General features: G+C 42.6%; 2 protein-coding genes across 2 annotated transcripts in view; one reads left to right on the plus strand and one right to left on the minus strand.

Annotated features, from left to right (window-relative positions):
* Positions 1–12,384, minus strand: part of SS18L1 (SS18L1 subunit of BAF chromatin remodeling complex) — a 25,664-nt gene extending 13,280 nt beyond the window's left edge. The window contains exons 1-4 of the mRNA XM_083507629.1: positions 11,771–12,384; positions 3,609–3,685; positions 2,837–2,921; positions 549–693 (exon numbers count right to left, since the gene is read on the minus strand). Of these exons, the coding sequence (XP_083363755.1) occupies positions 549–693; positions 2,837–2,921; positions 3,609–3,685; positions 11,771–11,839 (376 nt within the window). The 5' untranslated portion in view covers positions 11,840–12,384. The remainder of the gene's footprint in view (positions 1–548; positions 694–2,836; positions 2,922–3,608; positions 3,686–11,770) is intronic.
* A 269-nt stretch (positions 12,385–12,653) lies between these two features.
* On the plus strand, positions 12,654–20,114 carry PSMA7 (proteasome 20S subunit alpha 7). The gene is made up of 7 exons (XM_083507739.1): positions 12,654–12,874; positions 15,132–15,258; positions 17,209–17,333; positions 18,129–18,251; positions 18,851–18,970; positions 19,263–19,325; positions 19,888–20,114. The coding sequence occupies exons 1-7, from the start codon at positions 12,779–12,781 to the stop codon at positions 19,981–19,983; spliced, it is 750 nt and encodes a 249-aa protein (XP_083363865.1). The 5' UTR covers positions 12,654–12,778; the 3' UTR covers positions 19,984–20,114.
* Positions 20,115–21,317: the final 1,203 nt, after the last annotated feature.

Here is a 21,317-nt window from a genome sequence, read left to right on the forward strand (position 1 = left end):
ATCTCTGGACAGGGGGCCTACAATTCTAGGTATGCTTACTTTGGGGAAAGGATACATCAGTACTGTGGGACTTACTTCTAAGTAAATTGCACAGGAACAGGCTGCATGAGACCTTAAAACAATTTGGCCTTTTGAATGAAGAAAAGTGAAAGACCTTTTCTTCTGTGCCACATTTACATGCTCCCTCTTGGGCTCCCTTCACCCTTCAAAATGCTTGAAATTAGATCACTGGTGACAGAGCGAGAATTTGATGCTGGCAACCAGTGCTTTTTATGCTACCCACAAAAGCCGCTGAAGCCAACATACGCTCAAGAACTTGAACAGCACCCACCTCAGTGTTCATGGATCAATTCCTCCTATAGGAAATCCATTGTTGCAGAATGCTAGTGGCAACTGTATGAAGAATTGTAACCGATTTGTGTGCATATTTAAGCCCGTGCCGAGGTTTTCCACATGCCCGAGAGGCTAGTTAAACAGCCATAAAAGGCTCCTTTAGAAGCACGTTCGGCATTTGCGATGCAGTTGCCAGGCAACCATGGAAAGCTCACCATTGCTGATCTGACTCTGCATGAGGGAGGGAGGCGGAAGGCCTGTCCCGATTGCATCACTGAGGTTGCTCTGTGCATGAAGAGACTGGTTGGATGCGCTCTGATTCATTCCTCCCGGACCGAGGTTCATGTTTTGCGTCGGTGGCTGCAGATGGCAAGAAGGAGAAGGGGGGAAAAAAGATTCAGGAAGAGGGATTTGTTGTAGGAATAAGCTATGAGGGGTGGGGATCCGACAGAATTCCTGCCATTATTTATTATTATTAGACATGATTAATAATGAATCAACGCAGGAATAAGGCATTTCAGTAATGAAAAAATCAACAGCAATGATAATGACATATACGATCACCTCCTTCATCTAAGCAGACCGTGATGAAACAGTTTTTTGGGGTTTGTATAGGAAATTATACGACTTTTGGATAAAAAGCACTGATATTTACAAAAGATTAACATCAGGTTTGGAGGGTAACACTGGAGTATGGAGATACATGAAAATATGTCAGATAATGGCAGCTCTGCTATTTTGTAATCCATTTTAATTACCAGACAGTTAATTAGAAAATAGCGAACACACAAAGCCCGAGCCTGTCACATTTAACTCCTAGATGAGCACTTCCAAAGCAACATAAAATGTAGCTTAGCATCTTGAACATTTTGAAATATTCCAATTTTAACTTCACAAATGCAAACGATATATATTAGCTAAATAAATTCTGCGTCTGGTTTTCCTGTGCAGGTAAAGCTTCCTTTCAAGTCAATAGAGAATTTGTGCTGGGTCACTGAAGGGACATAGTCAACTTTTTTGTATGTCTAAACCCAACCTTGACCTGGCCCAGTTTCATAACATGCATGTACATATCCTATGTTATTCAGTGTCAGTTAAAGACACCTCTTTTCCTTTGGTCTTTTAGGACATAAGGAGACTCACAAACTACAGTTGTACACCATTGCGCTGTATCTAGACTTTTGGAATTCTTTGTTCAAAAAAAATCATTATTTTAAATAGCTGTATTATATAGGCTTTTGTGCATGCTGCCATGGGATCTTTGGGGATAAATGGCAGTCTAAATATAAAATAAAAATATTAAGGGGAAGGAGCAACAGCAGAGGCCAAGAACTTTACTAGATAGCAAAATAAGGCAACTCTCCCAATTGCATGTCTGCATCCTGAAATGAAACATGTACATATCAGCACATACACCCCACCCAACTAGGAATGAAGTCTTATCACCCATTCATCATCTAGATCAGTATTGCCAACTTCCACCTGGGAGATGGTATCCCCTTTTTAAGAGCCTTCTCCAGGGCAGAGAGATATTTTGCTGGAGGAGTTTTCCTACTCTGTTACCACAGGGGTCAAGCTTCTTACCCAACCTTCTCTCCCAACCAGTATAGAACAAGCAAGAAAGAAGAAGAAATAACTAGACTAGGGATGGGAATTTTTTCATCCTGAGGTCCGCATTTTCTTCTGAGCAGCCTTGTAGGGGCCACATGCTAGTGATGGTCAGGACTGGAAGCAAAAGTGGGTTGAGAAACAAATGTAAATTTGACCTTTCTACAGTAGCTCATTTCAACATACATTCAGCCCCCCCAACCTGTCAGCTGGAGGGCCTGAGGTTCCCTACCTCTGTAGTATACAGTTGCAATATCAGAATAAGGCTTGCTGCATCTCTGCAACATCACTTCCCCACAACTCTTGAAAAGACGAAAAGCCACCCTCTCCAGGCGAGGTAGTGTCCAATTTTGTAACAAGGTACTAGAGTTCAGGCCTGTCTAGAAATCACATACTGAAAGCCCTTCTCTACAGCAGACTGGGCTAGGTGAATTCTAGAAAATGCCACTTCAGACTGCCTTGGAGGGGTGGTAGCATTTGTACCATTTCCACATGCAAAAAACAACAACCCTTTGCTAATTAAACAACCTACATTACTTAGCTTTTCAGGGATAAAGGTTTTTTTCAGCCCCCTTCCTTGCAAGGAGTACTTTTTGTTGTTATTTTAACAATTCAGAGGAAATTCTTAAATGCAATTCCCCACCTACAGTCCAGTATGGCACAGTCCGCTCCAGCTTTTCCACCCCAAGACTCTACCACTTCATGTGCAGACCAGTCCCCAGATATGTGCAGGAAATGCATTTTCTATAACCATGGTATTGACCCTAGAATATGTGCAGTGGGAAATCAGCTCCAGGCATGCCCACATTGGGTTTGTGCTCATGTTGGCAGCACAAAAAGCATATCTTTAGCTGCAAGTACTGGATTTCATTCAATCTCATCAGTCAGTACTTACAGCAGGAAGCAAGGACTGCATATTCTGGTTCGAGTCTGCTATTGTTGCCAAGTAGACCAAGTTTCTGTGCAAAATTTGTTGATATCTGTAAGCAAAGGAACATGACATTATCTTAAGGAAGTAAAGCTGTTTAGAAAAACACCTTTTCTTCTCTGGAGTGGCTATATGCATCTGATCTAACTCACCTTTGCAAGCTCAGCAAAACACAGGTTTTGTGTAGCAACAGGAGTCAAGTGTTAACATTCACCTGTTTACGCATGCAATGTCATCCTGCCCCAGGCCATGTTCAAGATCTTGTTATTAGCATAAATTTTTGAACTACTTGAAATCTGGTTACCTGAAATACTACCTGGCCCCTGTTCAAACCTGCAACATCACTTAGGTCATCTGGGGAAATTCTGTCAGTGACATTGCACCCTACAGAATATCACAGGTCAGATCCAAAACCAGACATTTTCCACTACTGCCCTTGCACTATGGGATGCCCTTCCCTGTGCTATACATGAAGCACAATCCATCAGTTCCTTCATACATGTTTTAAAGATATATCTTTTTGCCCAGGCTTTCCTTGGCCCATAGGTTTAGACCTTATTATAACTAGGTTCCTGTTTTTATGTTTTCTGTTTTTATGACACTGGTCTATTTTTATGTGATGTTTCTGTATACAGTACTGCTTAGATGGTTTTAAACATAAAGCAGTTTAGAAAGGCTTTTAAATGAATAAAAAAATAAACACATATATTTCAACACAACAACAAAAAATCATACTCACTGAGTACATTCTGCTGTTTTGCCCTTGCTTTGATAGTCCATAATACACTGTATTAGATGATGGTTTTCATCCAACATCTGAATTAAAAAACAGAATATAAAAGATCAAGATATGACTGACTGAAACATAGTCAGGGACCTTGTACATTCCCTCCTTTGTTTAGCTAAAACTTTCTGCAGTCTTTTTCCTTGCATGCTCTTTATGCATGTGCATTAATCATCATTAAAAGTAGATAAAGCAAGGTGAAAGAAGCAGGGAGAATGTTATTAATGATTAATATGAATGCAGCACCCCACCATTATGGAAATTAATATCTGAAGTTGTCTTATACAGAATTAGACCACTGGCTGGTACTGCCTACTTGAGGGCTCATAACCCTTTTTAGGTCTGTGAACAGATTTGGATTTTTTAGCTAGAGTGGGGCGCACCACTCCTGGATCAGCCTCTCCATCCCCTTGCAGGTAAAACACTCTGTGAACACTTTGGTTTTCCATGGGGTCTGGGTAAAAGCTGAATCCAGTAGAGCCTTGAAAAACACATAGATCAGTGAAGAGGCCCTGCTGCATGATCAACCCTTTTATTCTGGAGAAGAACCCTTTTGGTTTTTTGTTGCATCTATTTTCTTTATTTCAACAATTTATATACCGCTTAGCAGCATGGTTTCTAAACTGTGTACAATGAGCTTACAAAAGATAAACACTTATTAAAATTAACCAAACCAAATTTTGACCAAACTGCGGGAGGCAGTGGAAGATAGGAGTGCCTGGCGTGCTCTGGTCCATGGGCTCACGAAGAGGCGGACACGACTAAATGACTAAACAACAACAACAACAAAATTAACCATGGAATCAGAAACTCAAAACACTTGCTAAAATAATAATTGAGAAGTCTGAAGTTCAGTGGGGGCCGGGGTCTGATTTCTGCTAGAAGGACGTTCCACAGAATTGGGCCCATAATACCAAACACACAGTTCCCAGTGGATGGAAGCCATGCATTAAATCCTATTCCACGGTAGAAGCATCCAAGCTGGTGATGGTGGTCTAACAAGCAGGGATGCAGAACTTGGCCTGAAATCTGCATCAGTGACTAGATTGAAGCAGCAGACGAAAGGAGAGCAGGAAGATCCTCAATCCATTCTCCCTCCTTGGAGACGTTTCCATTCAGAAGGGGGATTTTGTGCAGCCACGCACCAGTGAAATGGCATTTAGGAGAAAATCAAAAGCGATGATTGACTGAACTATGCCTTTGGCTAAATTCTAGAACAAGCCTTTCTGTTTCTAGGGAACACGGCTGGGGAAAAGCATAAAGGAATGGAGCAAAAGATCCTGCCCACCCCCCCGGTCGCCAATTTAATTCATGTGGAAGAAGGTTGAAGTCCTGAAATAATTTCATTGCTGCTTTTTGTTGTTGTTAAAAAATGATGCAGCCACGGACTGCATCCCTTTGCCTAGGTTTTCATAGCATTTCACATTTGTGTTTTAATCAGTGCAAAGGAACTGGAGGAAGCGCAAACATTTCTTTAGTGTATTTATTTCCAGTTTGTTCCGGTTTCTACCCCAAAAGCTACAGAAAAATATATATAAATGCCCTATATAGCATTTCAAAATGTTCAGTCTAAGAAATGAAATATAAAATTGGGGGTGGGGGATGTAGATAAAGGGACAGGCAAACTCGTTCTTGGCGAAGGGCCATAGGCTCAGTGGCAGAGCATTTGCTTTGCATTGTTGTTTATTTGTTCCCCGCACATCAGACTGGGTTGCCCCAGCCACTCTGGGCAGCTTCCAACATAATATGAAAACACAAATGTGACATCAAACATTAAAAACTTCCCTATACAGGGCTGCCTTCAGATGTCTTTTAAAAGTCATATGCAGAAGGTTGCTGGCTCAATCCCTGGCATCTCCAGGTAGGGCTAAAAGTGAGCCTTGCCTGAAACCCTGGAGAGTCACTGCCAGTCAGGGTGGGCAATGCTGAGCTGGATGGGACCAATGGTCTGACTCAGTGTAATGCAGTTGCCTGTGTCTGGTGGTCCCCCAAAAGTTCTCTGGGGCAAGGTAAACTGGGACACAAGAATGACAAAACACTGCCTTGCTCAGCCATGGGACACCAGGGCAGGCAACTTGTTCATTCCTACCGCAATGGCCTGGAAAATGCATCCGTTTGAATTTATCTCCTGCAAATGCATAGTGCCGTGCACTTCCAAAGTGCTGTACTTGGAAATGTGGTTGTGTGTTGTGGTCAAATCCTGCTCTCCATTCCTGGTATTTAGGGGCTTAGCCCTTGCACACAAATTCTGTGGGGCTGGGGAGGACAGTGTGTCTCTGCAATGCTAGCTGCAGGTTTTATGGGTGGGGCTTGGTCAAGATACCCTGAGTAGTGCCACCCCATCCTTACAGCTGCTTTCTCCCCATTTGCTTGGTCTGTCCCATTGGGCACAATCTGCAACTTCCCAAGAGAGGGCAAAGTGAGATGAAGTAAGATAAATAAAACATAATGGCTGTCGGGGGGTTAGGGAAGTTGTTCAGATTTTTCCATATATAACACAGGCCCAACTGTGGCTCCCAGAAGAGACTGCAGGTGTCCACTCTTTGAGGCTCTTTCCCATGGCTCTATGGCAGATGTGAGGAACCTTTGAGCTGACCTGAGCTCAGCTTCCTCAGTAGCTCAGGCAGGACATCTGACTTGCATGCAGAAGGTTACCAGGTTCAACCACTGGCATCTCCCAGCAGGGCCTGGAATGTCAGCCGTCTGAAACCCTGGTAGGCCACTGCTAGTCAATATAGGCAATAATGAAAAAGATGGATCAACTATCTGACAGTGGAAGGGAGCTTCCTATGTCCCTGGGAATGTGGCATACAGATATTTGATCAAATCAAAAAGCAAATTATGCCAGGGGTGGAGGAACAGGAAGCAAATGAGAGATTGGGCATGGGGTTACAGAGACCTGTGGGTAATGGGATCATGCCATTCAAACATTTTGGTCAGCCTACCTCTAGCCTTCCGTACACTTTGCCACTCCCAACTTCCATTGGTCTCAGCCAGCATGACCAATGGTCAGGAATGATGGGCATCTGGTCGGTCACATATCCCCCATTCCTGCTTTTTAAGGGGTAACTAATAATGTATGCCAGGGATGGGGAGCTTGATGTATTCCAGATGTTGTTGGACACTTCCCATTCACCTCAACCAGCATAGCCCCTGGCCAGGAATGATGGGAGCTGTAGTCCAAGAGGAGATGGATAGAAATGGGTCTCTACCAGCACCATAAACTAGGTTGTTTTAAAAGGCATTGGATGTGTTTGGGGGTCAGGGTGTTCCATGATAACTAGCTCTCTCTTTCAACTCACTTCTGCCTTTTTTCACCCCTGAAATTATGCCTGGGCACCTGAGGGGCTTATAATAGCACAACACCTGTAACAGCAGAGTATTCAAGATGCACCTCATACGCACGTCAGAAGTGGGGAACCTGTGGCTCTTCCAAATGTTCCCGGCACCTTCATTATACACCTTTAGGCACCAGGTGAAAACGTTCATCTTCAACCAGGCCTTTGGCTGACTAACATCCTATGCCCTTTTAAATGTGTTTGTTCCTATTGTCTGTTTTGAGTTTTTATCTTGTGGACCACCCTGAGATCTCCAGAGGAAGGGTGATACACAAGTTTAATAAATTAAAAATAAATTTTAAAAGGGGAAACTAGATGGTTATCATTATCTGATCTGTTCCTGAATTAGGTCTTGGGGGAGGAAAGCAGGTGCTTCCAGAGAGGGGTTTCTCTCCAAGAAAGACGGAATTTGCATAGAAAGAAATAAGATGGGAGAGAGAGTCCATTTCTTTGTGCAAGGAAGGCCTACGTGTGAAAGACTACCCCAAAGCATTATGTTTGTAAGCCACCCTTTGCCATGCAAACAACTTTGAGAACTTTTTGTTGGGCAGTCGTTCACCAATAAAGTGGCTATAGACATGATCCAGCCACAGCTAGAGTATCAGACTGAAATCTGGACTAAACCTCATGCAACCTCCGGGTATAGGGCAGTATATAAATTCAGTAAATAATAATAATGCAAATAATTGTCACCTTGCTTATATTTATTACATATAATGCTGGAGTATTATTTTTGTTTGTTATTATGATATGTATTTTTGTGTTTTTATATTGTAAACCACCCTGCAATCATCAGATGAAGGGCAGCATAGAAATTTAATAAATATAAATATATTATTAATAATAATAGAATTAAATTTCTATGCAGCCCTTCATCTAAGTATCACAAGGTTGTTGTTATTACTTTCAATTACTACAGTGGCATTAAGACGCAGAATAGCATGGAGATGATCTATAATAGTAAACAAGGGGGTGTGGCCGAAACTCTGGAAGGGCTTTAGCTTAGTGTTGTAGCATCTGCCTTGCATGCAGGAAATCTCTGGTTCAATCCTCAGCATTTCCAAGTAGCGCTGGGAATGTCCCTGAATGCCTGAAACCTTGGAGAGCTGCTGCCAATCAGTGTAGAAAATGCTTAGATAGAGGGACCAGTGGTCTGACTCAGTATAAGGCAGCTCCCTATGTAGACAGGGGCCTAGGGATAACACAGGAACTGAAACACCTGCCTTATCTCAAGTCAGACAATTTGCCCTTTAGCCCAATATTGTCTGCTTTCACTTTCTGTGGTTCTCCAGGGTCTCAGACAGGGGTCTTTTGAATCACCTAGAATCACAGAGTTGGAAGGGACCCTGAGGGCCTACCACTTGCTTGTTCTTCCTCTTGCTTCAAACATAGCTGAAGAAACATCATCATCATCATCATCATATTATTATTATTATTATTTATTATTATTATTATTATCAACCTCTCTTGCAAGCCTGAGCTCATTCTGAGCTTTGGCCAACCTGACATTCACCCTGCAACTGTTGGCTACTCATGTATACTCCTCCTTTGTGATTTTCCCTTTCTTCCATTTCTTATATGTGCCCTTCTTAAATCCCAGCTCATCTGTAAGCTCCTTATGCAGTCACACTGTTTCTTTAGAATTGCCTGCACCTGTGCCTTCAATATTTCACCTTTAAGAAACTCCCATCCATCTAGGACTCTCTTCTCTTTGAGTATTACTGGCCATGGGATCTCACTCAGTAGTTCCTTGAGCTTTCTGCAACCAGCCTTCCTAAAGTCCAGAGTACATGTCCTGATTCTTTTAAACATAGAGATTCAATGCATGTTTACTACTACCACTGAGCTATGGTCTCTCCCCGACAAGCTGTGGTTTTTTGCTTTATTATTACTACTAGTACTACTACTAATAATAAACAGGCTGAAAGGCTGCACTGTAACACAGGGAAGATTATATAGATTCCTATGGGATCACCTCAAAATCAGTATCAAATCATAGGTCACCTATGCGTACACAGATGTTCTGGTGGTTTCATTGTCATGCTGTGTAACGATCACAAAGATGCCTTGGATCAATGTTTTTGTAGTGCTGACAAGCATCGGATCTGTGATTTTTTAAATTTTTTTACTGAGTAGTCTACCACTGAAAGATTTAATTTGAAAGTTCTTGGGGGTCCCTGTGGCAAAAGCATGCAAATTCAGGGAGATTTGTTTTAGTTCTGCTGGATCCATTTTTTTACCCAGTCCCCACGGAAAAGCAGTAGTTCTTGCATTCACTGAGCCTCCGGTTTTCTGTCTGACTCAGAAATGGGTGTGGGGAGAGAAGCAATCTGAGGGGGATGTGCCTATCACACTTTGAGAGAAAGTTCCCACTCTGCCCACAGAGTCCCAAAAGGTTGGCAACATCTGATGGCAGTCAATAAACCTATCAGTAGAACCTTCAAACACAGTGATAATGTATGTATCCCTGAATACAAGATGCTAATAGCAACCACCTTCATGCTCTGCTTGGCCTTAAACTAGTGATAATCCCGTGAATGCCAAATTAAGCATAAATAACGCCAACCAGGATTAATTAGCTCTCAGTCTTGGATTTAAATGTACAGTAGCAGGGAATCCAAATAAGCAAACAATTTCCACGAAATGCTTTGGCAAAATGATTGCAAAAGAGTTGCAGTGCAAACGATAAGGGCTCACTTTTATATGAAGCACGCATCACAAAATGCCTACACCTTTTCCCACACATCTTGTTAAAAACCCAAATTAAAAACATTTTCAGAACTGTAATATTCAGAATATTTTATTTGAGTTGTTTGAGTTCTATTTCACCAGTATCACACCAGCCTACCAAACAGCTTTGTCAACTAAGCTCTGGTATAATCCAGTACCAACAAGCAACCTGTAAGAAAAGCCAACACAGGGCATGTTCTAATATTTTGTTAGAAGCTACCGAGAATAGCTGAGGAAACCCAGCCAGATGGGCGGGGTATTATTATTATTATTATTATTATTATTATTATTATTATTATTATTAAGCTGAGAGTGAAAGATGTGAAAGACCCATTTATTTCATTAAGATAGTGACACGTATATTGAGATCTGTTTGCTGACTGTAAACTCCTTGAGGCAGGGATTGATATGGGGAAGGGCCATAACTCAGTGGAAGAACATCTGCTTTGCGTGCAGAAGGTCCCAGCTTCAGTCCTCAGCATCCCCAAGCAGAACTGGGAAGGACCACAGTTTAAAATCCTGGAGAGCAGCTGCCTGTGTAGACAATACTGGACTAGATGGATCAATGATCTGACTCAGTTTAAGTCAGCTTTCTATGTTCCTATATAAAACACTATAGTACTATATAACAATCATCTCTCCCATGGAAGTCAATGTGACTTGCAGCCAAATGTTTACTCAGAAGTCAAATCACTTGCTTTGCTTCCTAGACTTGGAACTGTAGCCTTAAGCGTTTAACTTTGGCTATTTTTGTCCTACCCATATTGAGAGGGCAGGAGGTTCCTAACCTGCCTAATGTACACTTCCAGATCTACACCTGCTAGGATGAGTTTTTAAACAAGCTATCTTGCATTTTTGCAAGACAGCGTTGTCTATGTGCTGCAGATTTGTGCTCCAACACCTCCTTCTTGCATTTTCCATCATCACTGACAAACAGGCTGTCATCAGATCTTTAATCCTCCTTGGCTTCTTCCAAGTCCCTGGGCTAAGACTCCTGAACAATTGCTACAGTAAAGCTAGGAGCATGCCCGCTTCCAAGGATAGAGGGAGGCTGACAGGCAGGCACTGGAAATAGCGTATTGTTTAAGCGTTAACAGATCTATTACTCATTATTGACATCTCCACACCTCTCCTATTATTTACAGCCCCTTCCCTGGGAAAGGGAGGCAGGGGGAGAACTTGGATGGTACATTCCCCTGCCTCTCTCCCTCTCAGGGCTTTCTCCTCTTCAGAAAGCAGCATTGCAAACTTGTACACAGGGGAACACCTGCCTTGTTTTCCTTACAAAGGTTACAATTCTGCTCCCATTTAGAAATGAATTAATGAAAATGCCCGAACCTCCCTCCATCAAGCATTTAAGATTTTGCCTTTGAACCTGCAACGTTGTTGCTTTTCAGAGGATCTTATAGAATCGTTCCATGCCAAACACTTGACATCAATACACATTTTCTTTTAAAATAATAATAGTAATAAAAAAGAGGAAGCTTTAAGACGAAAAGCAGCGATAATCCAGTGTCACACTTCCTTAAGGACCCCTTTAAAACCATGACGAGCCTTCCAAAACGAACAGGAAAATACAAAGATAAAGACGTACAGCCACAAATAGGCAAATTTATCTTTCTGTGCTAAAAACGCTGCTGTGCTGTCATATATAACACACAACAGTCTGTTTGCACTTTGGGCTATTTTCTGCAACGTACGCAGCAATGGAAGTATTTCCAACCACGAAGATCCTGCAAGGAAAATATACCCGTCTCATTTTGCAACATTCTCCCTGGGCTCCTTTGATCCTTTCCATCTTTCCCCCTCTCCCTTTGCCATCATCTGAACACCTTTGCTTTGTTCCGCCTCCTCCTTCTCTTCTACAGCGGTCCATCTTTCCAAGCCCTTGCAAATTCACTACTTAGCGGGAGCATCTTATAATATTACCCTTCCCCCTCCCCAGTCCCTACGATGGAGACTTGCACACACACTGACACACACACACGCTTGTCTATATTAAAGCATGCTCTTAATTCCACCCCCCTCCCCCGGTTCTTTTTCTGTTACCTTCTGGATAGTTTGCTGGGTGACCTCTCCTTTGCCTCTTGGGCGAGCAGAAGCAAAGGCAACCGACATGGTGGGATGGTCTTTTTTAAAAAGATGTGTCAAATAATATAGTGGTTCCCAGGATGTAATAATATTGTTATTATCTAGCTGCTATTGCCGTGCACGGGCACAGCATTCGCCGCAGTGCATGAGGAGGGGAGCCAGAGCAGATGGTACAATCTGCGCCTTGCAATAAGCCAGGGGCATTGCACCAAGAACCTTCGTGCACCCCCTTTACCTGGACGCTCCTACTCCCAATGCAAGGCGGAGAGCCAGCTGCCGAGGCTTGGTGGTGGAGGAGGCAGCAAAGCCACCTGAGCTGCTCCGCTCACCCTCCCCCCCTTCCTCCAAATCCAGCTCCTTCCCCTCCTCCCCCTTTGCAATGCACATGGTGCATCCCTGCTGCTGGGTTTCCTGTCGCAAGCGAATAGCATCTCTTCCCTGTCTTGGCCAACAGGAGCATCTCGGTGCGCCAAGTGCGTAGGGAAAGGAGGCCGCGGTACGCCAAGTGCGTGAGGGCGGCAGGTGGAGAGGCGGAGAGAGGAGCAGTCGTCGAGCTCGCGCGTACGTCGTGTGCGCAGCGCCGCTCGGCTCGCCGGCCACTCGCGCGCTTACCTCACCTCCGCTGTTTGCGTACCAAAGCGCTCGGCTTAAGCTGGGGGGCGGGGCGGGGGCTTACTCGACCAATCGCGTCGCCGCTCTGCGTCGGCCAAGCCGATAGACCCGAGTGGCTTGAGTGCGGCGGCGGCGGTGGTGGCGGGTACGCACTCCACGTACGCTCCCTCCTCTTCCCTCGCGCGCTTCCCCTCCTGACTCTATGGTTGGGGCGCCGGAGTGTGCGCAGGGGCGTTGCGTGAATACCGTCTCGCGCGTGCGCGGCGAGGAAAGTGACGGTGCTCTTTTGAGGAGGAAGAGCGCCGGGAGGAGAGTTTCGGCGGCCGTTTCTGTTTCTCTCAGGCAGCGGCGGCCATGAGCTACGACCGGGCTATCACCGTCTTCTCGCCCGACGGGCACCTCTTCCAAGTCGAGTACGCCCAGGAGGCCGTGAAAAAGGGCTCCACAGCGGTAAGGCGGAGGAGGCAGGGCCGAAAGGGGCCGGAAGGCCGCGAGGGGGAGCGGGACCCTTGGGCGGAGGAGCCGGGCTCGCGTCCTTGTAAAACCCTGTGGTGGTTTCTGTTTTTCTTAATGATGCAGCTGTATATCTTTCTTAAAATAATAATAACAATTATTATTATTAATAATAATTTATCGGGGGTACTGGTCTCCTCCCCCCTTCTCAGGCTTTTTCCACCATCAAAGGGAGCCGCGCCTCAGCTCGCTTATTTAATTCATTTATCAGTTCGTCTATTTATAAAATATGTTTCATAAACATAAATACGGCCGGTGGTTTTTGTGTGAGAGAGTGAACACGCGGAACAGAGGTGCCAATTCCCTTTGCTCCCCCCCCCCAAAGTTGATGATGGGGAGGTTATTGGCTTGTTTTTATTATGATCATATACTTTTGGGTTTTATATTTCGATTTTGTTCTGTGAGCCGCCATGAAATCTCCCGGTATAGGGCAATATATAAATTCAATAAATAATAATAATAATAAATTACCATTCAAATGTTGTGTGTGCACACACATAATGAGAATATTTTATTCCAAGTTGGCACCCCTGACAAAGAGATGCTGGAGTCCAGATCTTTTGGAGCGCAGCCCTCGAAAACATTAAGAGCACATTTAAACCTCCTCCACTGAAGCTTGTGGTGGGGCTGAGGCTGTTAAGGTGTTAAGGGGATTTGGGATTTCTATCGTGTTTCTTCTTTAAATTTATCAGATATTCCAAGGAAGCAGCAAATTCAGATTAAGTAGGCAAACGATGTGGGGCAGCGTTTTGATGATGCAGGCGTGTGATTGTAACAAAAAATAATAGCCTTCAGAATGTGGCTACAAGCTTTTACAATATACAAAATAAAAATAAATTTAAATCACAGGCAATCAATTCTGATTTTGACGCCCCTTCTCCTCTTCTGCAGTTCCTTGTTTATATTTTAATTTACTGCATATCCAAATTATACTAATTTGTTATTCAGAATGTGGCACACATAGGAACTGTAAGGAAGTGCCAATTCTAATCAGTGCCTTTGTTGAACAAAGGCAATCAGAATTTTATGCTTCAATGCCTCCCCCACTAAACACATAATCCCACCACTCTGCAGGCAGAGAGCTAGCAGGAATAGTCACCAATTCTTTTACCCATCACACTTGTTGTCTAACTAGTACATGCCAGGAAGTTTGTGTGCAAATACAGACATGTGCAAATGCATATGGCTACACACATGCATGGGACGCGAGTGGCGCTGTGGGTAAAAGCCTCAGCGCCTAGGACTTGCCGATCAGAAGGTCGGCGGTTCGAATCCCCGTGGCGGGGTGCGCTCTCGTCGCTCGGTCCCAGCGCCTGCCAACCTAGCAGTTTGAAAGCACCCCCGGGTGCAAGTAGATAAATAGGGACCGCTTACCAGCGGGAAGGTAAACGGCGTTCCGTGTTGCATAACTGAATTCTGAAGGGTTAGGTGCATATATAATGAATCGGGGGAGTGGGCTGGCATGTGAAGACTGAAAGTGCAACCATGTCAAAGTCTACTAAGGGAGATTAGATCATTGCAGAGTGTGGCTGAGGCCTCATCACTACCTAAATTGTGTGTTTTATATTTGAAAGAGGAGCTGCATGGAAAGTAAGGTGAAAGGCTGATAAGTGAAGTGGAAGGAAAGGAACTGTAGATGACGCTTTGGGTTACTTCCAATTCTATGATTCTATGATGAGGTCATTAAAGCATTCAGAAGTTGCTCAATTTTCAGAGAGATGTGAGCATGAAAGGCAGAGGTTGGATACTGCTGAGAGAAATGGAATAGGTATGACTATGGCAGAAACTGAACATAAGAAAATTATAGATTATTTGGAACTTTGCTTAAAGTTTCTTCATCTATCTTTAAACTATTTAAAGCTGTAAAATATTTTCAGTTTTCTTCAGTTTAATGGGTGATATCCAGTGTTAGCAGGTTCATTGTTTTCAGTGGGTCTGCACTGGGTATAAATGATGTAATTGGATATCACCCAATGAAATGTGATATGCCAACTCATCACAAAAATACTGTTTATAGAGTCACATGTAAACAATTTCATGCTTCATATGCAAGTCAATGTTAAAGCACTATTCTCTTTAGTCAATTTGGGTTGCCTTCACCTGTTGTTCTTTGCTCCTGTCACACTTTATTATAGTTAATATTTGAGGGAGCTGTTTGAAAATGTCATCTCTAATGCACTGTGTGATATTTAAGGTTGGAGTACGAGGAAAAGATATTGTTGTTCTTGGCGTGGAGAAGAAATCTGTGGCAAAACTTCAGGATGAAAGAACTGTCCGAAAGATCTGTGCCCTTGATGACAATGTCTGCATGGCTTTTGCAGGTACTGTTATGATGGAGTCCCCTAAATACCAGGAATGGGGCTTTGGAGTAAAATTGAGTTGTTTAGTAGAACATTCTTCAGTACAGCAAAAATAAGCGGTGTCATTTTTTATTTTCAGCTTCCAGGTAGATCTTCTAAATACCTTAATTGCAAAGAAAAGCAAAAAAAATAATTTAGGTTATGTTATAGGTGAGGGAGATTTTAAGTGAACCGCCTTGAGACCCCTGGGTATAGGGCAGTACAGTCCTACCTCAGGTTGAATGTGCTTCGGGATGAGCGCGTTTGAGTTGTACTCTGCGGCAACCTGGAAGTAACAGAGCGCGTTACTTCCGGGTTTCGCCGCATGCGGAGACGCTCACAATGACGTCACACGCATGTGCAGAAGCGCCGAAACGTGACCTGCGCGGACACGGGTTACATTTGCTTCTAGATGCAAACGGGGCTCCAGAACAGATCCCGTTCGCATCTAGAGGTACCACTGTATATAAAGTCAATTAATAATAATAATAATAATAATGTGACTCCTCTGCTTTTTGGATTCAGAGTGTTGTCTTGGGCAGCTCTGTTAGGAACTGCTCTGCTTCATTTTCTTGCACACTTGTGTTTTAAACTTCTCATAAAACAAATGTGAAGTATTTGCATATGCTTAAAAGTACACCATCTAATTATGATTAGTTTCTAAAATTTGAATACAGCTAGTGAAAGTATCAACTGCGAAAAATGTAAATGGTAAAATAAAGGCGTGTTAAAACTTTAGCGGTTTATCTAATTATTCTAGGTATAAAATTAATAGCTTTCCTGATTTGTAGCCTGGTACTTAAACTCCAAGGGACGCGGGTGGCGCTGTGGGTAAAACCTCAGTGCCTAGGACTTGCTGATCGTAAGGTCGCCGGTTCGAATCCCCGCGACGGGGTGAGCTCCCGTTGTTCGGTCCCAGCTCCTGCCCACCTAGCAGTTCGAAAGCACCCCTAAGTGCAAGTAGATAAATAGGTACCGCTTTATAGCGGGAAGGTAAATGGCGTTTCCGTGTGCGGCGCTGGTGCTGGCTCGCTAGTGCAGCTTCATCACGCTGGCCACGTGACCCGGAGGTGTCTTTGGATAGCGCTGGCTCCCGGCCTCTTGAGCGAGATGAGCGTGCAACCGTAGAGTCGGTCACGACTGGCCCGTACGGGCAGGGGTACTTTTACTTTTTACAACTCCAGGTTATCAAACCTTGCCAATTTGTTTTATAGCTTTAAAAAGAATACTTGGCAGCTGCCATGTAAGATATTAACAAAATAGTTTTGAACTCTGTTCAAAACTAAGGACTAAATTTGATGCAGAATTCCTTCTCTTTTCTTCTTTAGCCAAAAGCAGCCCGAGTGGAAGGCAGCCAGTCAGGAAGAGTCTGCTTAAATCTTTTCAGCTCAAAAACCTTTTGAGCTTGATAACCAGTATGACTCTCAATACATTGCAGGACATACATTGGATGTTTCCTCTAGTTTTCTACCAACTTCTAACGTACAGAGTTAGATTTAGCCTTGCCCCTCTGAATAGAAGGGTTCTTTCCATTTGCAAATGAAATTAACATCTATTGGAGACTCCTTGCTGAAGGGGAGTGACTAATTTTTTTTGCCAGTTCCCATTGTAAGTCCTCAGCATCACCTCCAATGCTGTTCTGCAGAGTCCCTGAGCCCTCTGAAATAGCATTTCAGCAGGTTGCAGGGGAAAGGAAGAATCTGCCGCTTACCTCCAACACAAGGTGGAACTCTGCTTAGAGTAATGCTGGATGCAGCTCCCCCCCAAATTACAAAGTTTTGAACATACATATTTTATTAACCAGCACGATAAATGTGTCCTGTCATTAATCCTCTTTTCTCGCCCATTTCTTTTTATTAATGTTTTCTAAAGCAGAAATGTTTATGTGTTCTATGCTAAATTGCCCATTTTGCCCATTTTTATTATTTGTAGGGCTCACAGCAGATGCCAGGATAGTTATAAATAGAGCTCGGGTGGAATGCCAAAGTCATAGACTTACAGTGGAGGACCCTGTCACTGTGGAGTATATTACACGGTATATTGCTAGCCTGAAGCAGGTATGTACAAAGAAAAGGCAATATAGTGCTTGTTAAAAGGTGGTTAATACCAGAGAATTTCAGAGAAACATAATGTAATGCAGCTGCTATATTTTATTGAACTTGCTGAGTAACAATGTATAGATGCCTCCCTAGTTTCTTCAACAGACAGTGAAAAGTAATATGAATTAGTATTTACCTGGTGTCAATATTTGAAATTGTTGTGGTTTCTACCATTTTTTGCCTTTCATTTCCCAACTTTAGTAATTTTGTCTTGCTAAATTGGACAATAATGTAGGTCCACCAGACGTATGTATTTTCAACATTTACAAACAATGCACCAACAATGCATTTCAAAAATAACTAAAATATGAAGTCATCTCGGATCTCTTATTCTCTGCTACTGCAACACCTGATAGCTATTAAGAATCAGTGGACTGACCATTAACACATTAATTAGTGAGTGTATATTTTGACCATAAGTGAGTCTGGTGTTCCTAGTAAAATTGGAAAAGAGCTCTGGTTTACTACCGAAGAAGAATCTCTCTGTGCAATCCATAGTAAAAATTCCTAATTTTGTCACGAATGAGATGGAAAAACCAAAACCAGTTAAGTTGGCTTTTTCTGATTCCAGCTTGTTCTTTTTTTCCATATGGTTTAATAATAAAGTAACTCCTCAGAACACTTGCAATGGTTATGTTTTCCTTAGTCAATAAGTTAAGAAAAATATCCAGTGCTATACATGTATTTTATGAGAAATCTGTTCTTCTTTAGGCTTACACTTACACTGATAAACCTTTTTCTCTTCCTCCTCAGCGGTACACCCAGAGCAATGGCCGCAGGCCTTTTGGTATTTCTGCCCTGATTGTAGGATTTGACTTTGATGGAACTCCAAGGCTTTATCAGACTGATCCTTCTGGCACATACCATGCTTGGAAAGTGAGTTGGGTTTGTCTTGCTAAGATGAAATGAACAGAAGCACTTCATTCACATAAGTAAATATATCTACAGTTTAAGTTTCTCGCTCATAGCAAGGAGGCGGGGACACAGTAACGCATGGTCAACCCTCTCTCCTTGCCAAAGTGGATGTGTGGATCTGTCTTTGGTGGGCTGGAGTACAAAATTTTTGGCTTTTGAGGGAATCTGACGATTAAAGGACTGAAGTAAAAGTCATTTTTGTTTCTCTTAGTTTTAGATGCATCCAGAAATTTGCAAGCTAGTTCCCATTGTCCTTTTTGTTGTTGCTACTCTGGGTTTTCTCCAACACGGCACGAGGAGAGTTCTGTTTGTTCTGGAGCAGATTTTGAGGGGGCACAGGAGGCTGTAGGGGAAAGGAAAATGAAGCCTTATTGTTTAAATGGAAGTTCTGTTCTGCTCATGCAACAACTGCATTGCATATAACCCATAGATTTTGTGTTATCACACACTTCAAGGCAATATAGATAGAAAATTTAAACAAGAGAGTACATTTTTCAGTTATGCATCTAGATTTTCTGTTGGCTTGCAAACTCATTTCTAATAAACTTTTAAAATTCCAGGCTAATGCAATTGGCAGAGGAGCGAAGTCAGTGCGCGAATTTTTGGAAAAAAACTATACTGATGAAGCCATTGAAACAGATGATCTGACCATTAAGCTTGTGATTAAAGCACTTCTTGAAGTGAGTTGGAACAACCAAGTCTTAAATTTGAGTCTTCTTTAGTTAACAAGGCGGGTGGCTATTGACAAGTTTACATACAGTTTCCATTTCTTTTCAAGTTAAAGCGCTGGCTATTGAACAGGTTTGAGAAGCCAGATCTAATGCCCTAATAGTTGTAATATATTTTAATTTTCATTTAGCAAAAACCAGAATGAAAATGCCAATGGTTCTAATATTTCTGCAAAAAATGCAATACTTTTGCGCTGCAGGAAAGTCTTTTCCTAACACTTTTGCTTAACTTTTTGAATTTAAGGTTGTACAGTCTGGTGGGAAAAATATTGAGCTGGCTGTTATGAGAAGAAACCAGCCTCTTAAGGTAAGCTTCCAGTGGCTTCTGAATTTCAAAAGCAGTGTCGATTTCTGCTCAGTAGCAACAGTGCAGTTTTAAACTCGCCTCCAGTTAAGACTGACTTGCCCCCTTCAGTTTCAGCATTCTTGTGCCTGTTTGTATCCAAGCAATGCTTCACACTCAACTTTAGGGTCTGTTGTTTTTTATTACTTGGTCCTGAAAAGTTGGACCTCAGTTGTTCATTTGGGGATTCCATTGTGATCGTGTTCCATACTTAGGAGAACTTTGAGCCTTAATTTTTCATAGCTGTTGTTCCTCATCTCGTGGTGCTTCTCATTTGAGAGGTGGTTCCAAAACCAAATTGGCTTGATAATTCCTAAATTAGCCTAAATTCCCTATGTGAGGGACAGCATCCTAACAGTCCCATGAATGAGTGGAAAGCACGCCTGTGCATACCATTGGGAGGGGGTGACACATTGATTTCTTCATGCTGCTCTGGATGACATGATCCTTAGCAGTAGAGGAGGCATAGAAAAGCCATTGTATGCACATGGTACTCAGACCCACTATCTTGTCACTGTTGTTACAGATCTTGAGCCCTGATGAAATTGAAAAGTATGTTGCTGAAATTGAAAAGGAGAAGGAAGAAAACGAGAAGAAGAAACAGAAGAAAACAACAACATGATGTGTGAAACTCAACTGCCTAGCCGTTTTTGGTTTTTAAATCAATCATGAGTTTCTGTATAGACATGTAGGCATTCCATTTTCCTATTCACTGTCAAGTGGCCTATAATAAACCACCTGTGTTTTTTTAAACATCTGTTAATGCCATGTACCTGATTTTTCAGTGTATACTTTAACTTGATCATGGTACTACAACTTCTCTCATCAGTGAAAACCTTTTTCATAAGTTGTGTATAAACCCAAAGTTTGAGGGCAAAATTGATTTTTAGTCACCCTTATTTGCTGTCTCTTCATTGTCCATAACTACTGCTGCCTTCTCTTTCCTCCTGTTGCAAATGATGTTTGTGTTGCCATTATTATCAAAACCCCTAATTTGCCCGCATCTTTTGCAGTATAAACAAGTTGGTTCAAAACTTGAGTGCTGCATTTGGGTGTAAAAGTCAGAAGTAAAACTTAAAACACATCTTGCAGTACTTGGGACAGCAGATAAAGGAAGGTAATGGTTCTGAAGGCATTCTTGTGGAATACAAGAGGTTTTCCGTTGACTTCAGTGGCATACTTCCAGAGTTCTTGCAATTTCAAGTATTCAATTAAGTGTTAAAGCTGCTAGTAAAATCTGGCACTTGAAAGTTCACAGCCCCTCTAGGTTTTTTAAGGCATGCTTCATTCCTGAGGATAGGAGTCTGCATCTCCAGATTGCATGATTGAGAACCTGAACTGTCCTAGGTAGATGGCATTTCTCTTCATCACAGCCTTATCCTTTCACTTCTATACAGGTGGGTTTGGTATGTACATCATTAATGGGCAACATGTTTCTCCTGTCAAAACAGTTTTATGGTATAGATGGGTACCTCGAGTTCCACAAATACCTTTCCCTGCAAAAGCAACTTCCAGCCTTAGGTGTCACATGTTTCCATGACAATAAACAGCCCTGTTTCTACTCCTAATAATAAAATTTTTAGAGCTTCTCTATTAAGCTTGCAGGCTGTCCTCTAATTCTGCCATTTATCGCAATCAAGCAATAGGGATTAAACCATAGGACAAGTAAAGGTCAGTGGTGGTTTGTTAATGAAGCCAGGTTGAAAGAACAGCCTATTTTAGGGTTCATACAAACTAGGTAAAATGTCATGGACTTTCTCTGCAATGTAGGAGGATAGTCTTGCTTCACAGAATTATTAGACTGTAATGAAATATAAAGCACAATCTCCCGTCCATAGCAGTTGGATTTGTGCTTCAGTGTCACCAGCAGGTAGATGACAAACATCTACCTCTCTCCCGTGCAAGAATTCCAGTGCTTTCCTGTCTAGTAGCTTCCTTGACTCCGCTTGTGGCATT

The sequence above is a fragment of the Podarcis liolepis genome (assembly GCF_965112155.1).
Source record: "Podarcis liolepis genome assembly, chromosome: 6".
Taxonomy (NCBI): Eukaryota; Metazoa; Chordata; class Lepidosauria; order Squamata; family Lacertidae; genus Podarcis; species Podarcis liolepis.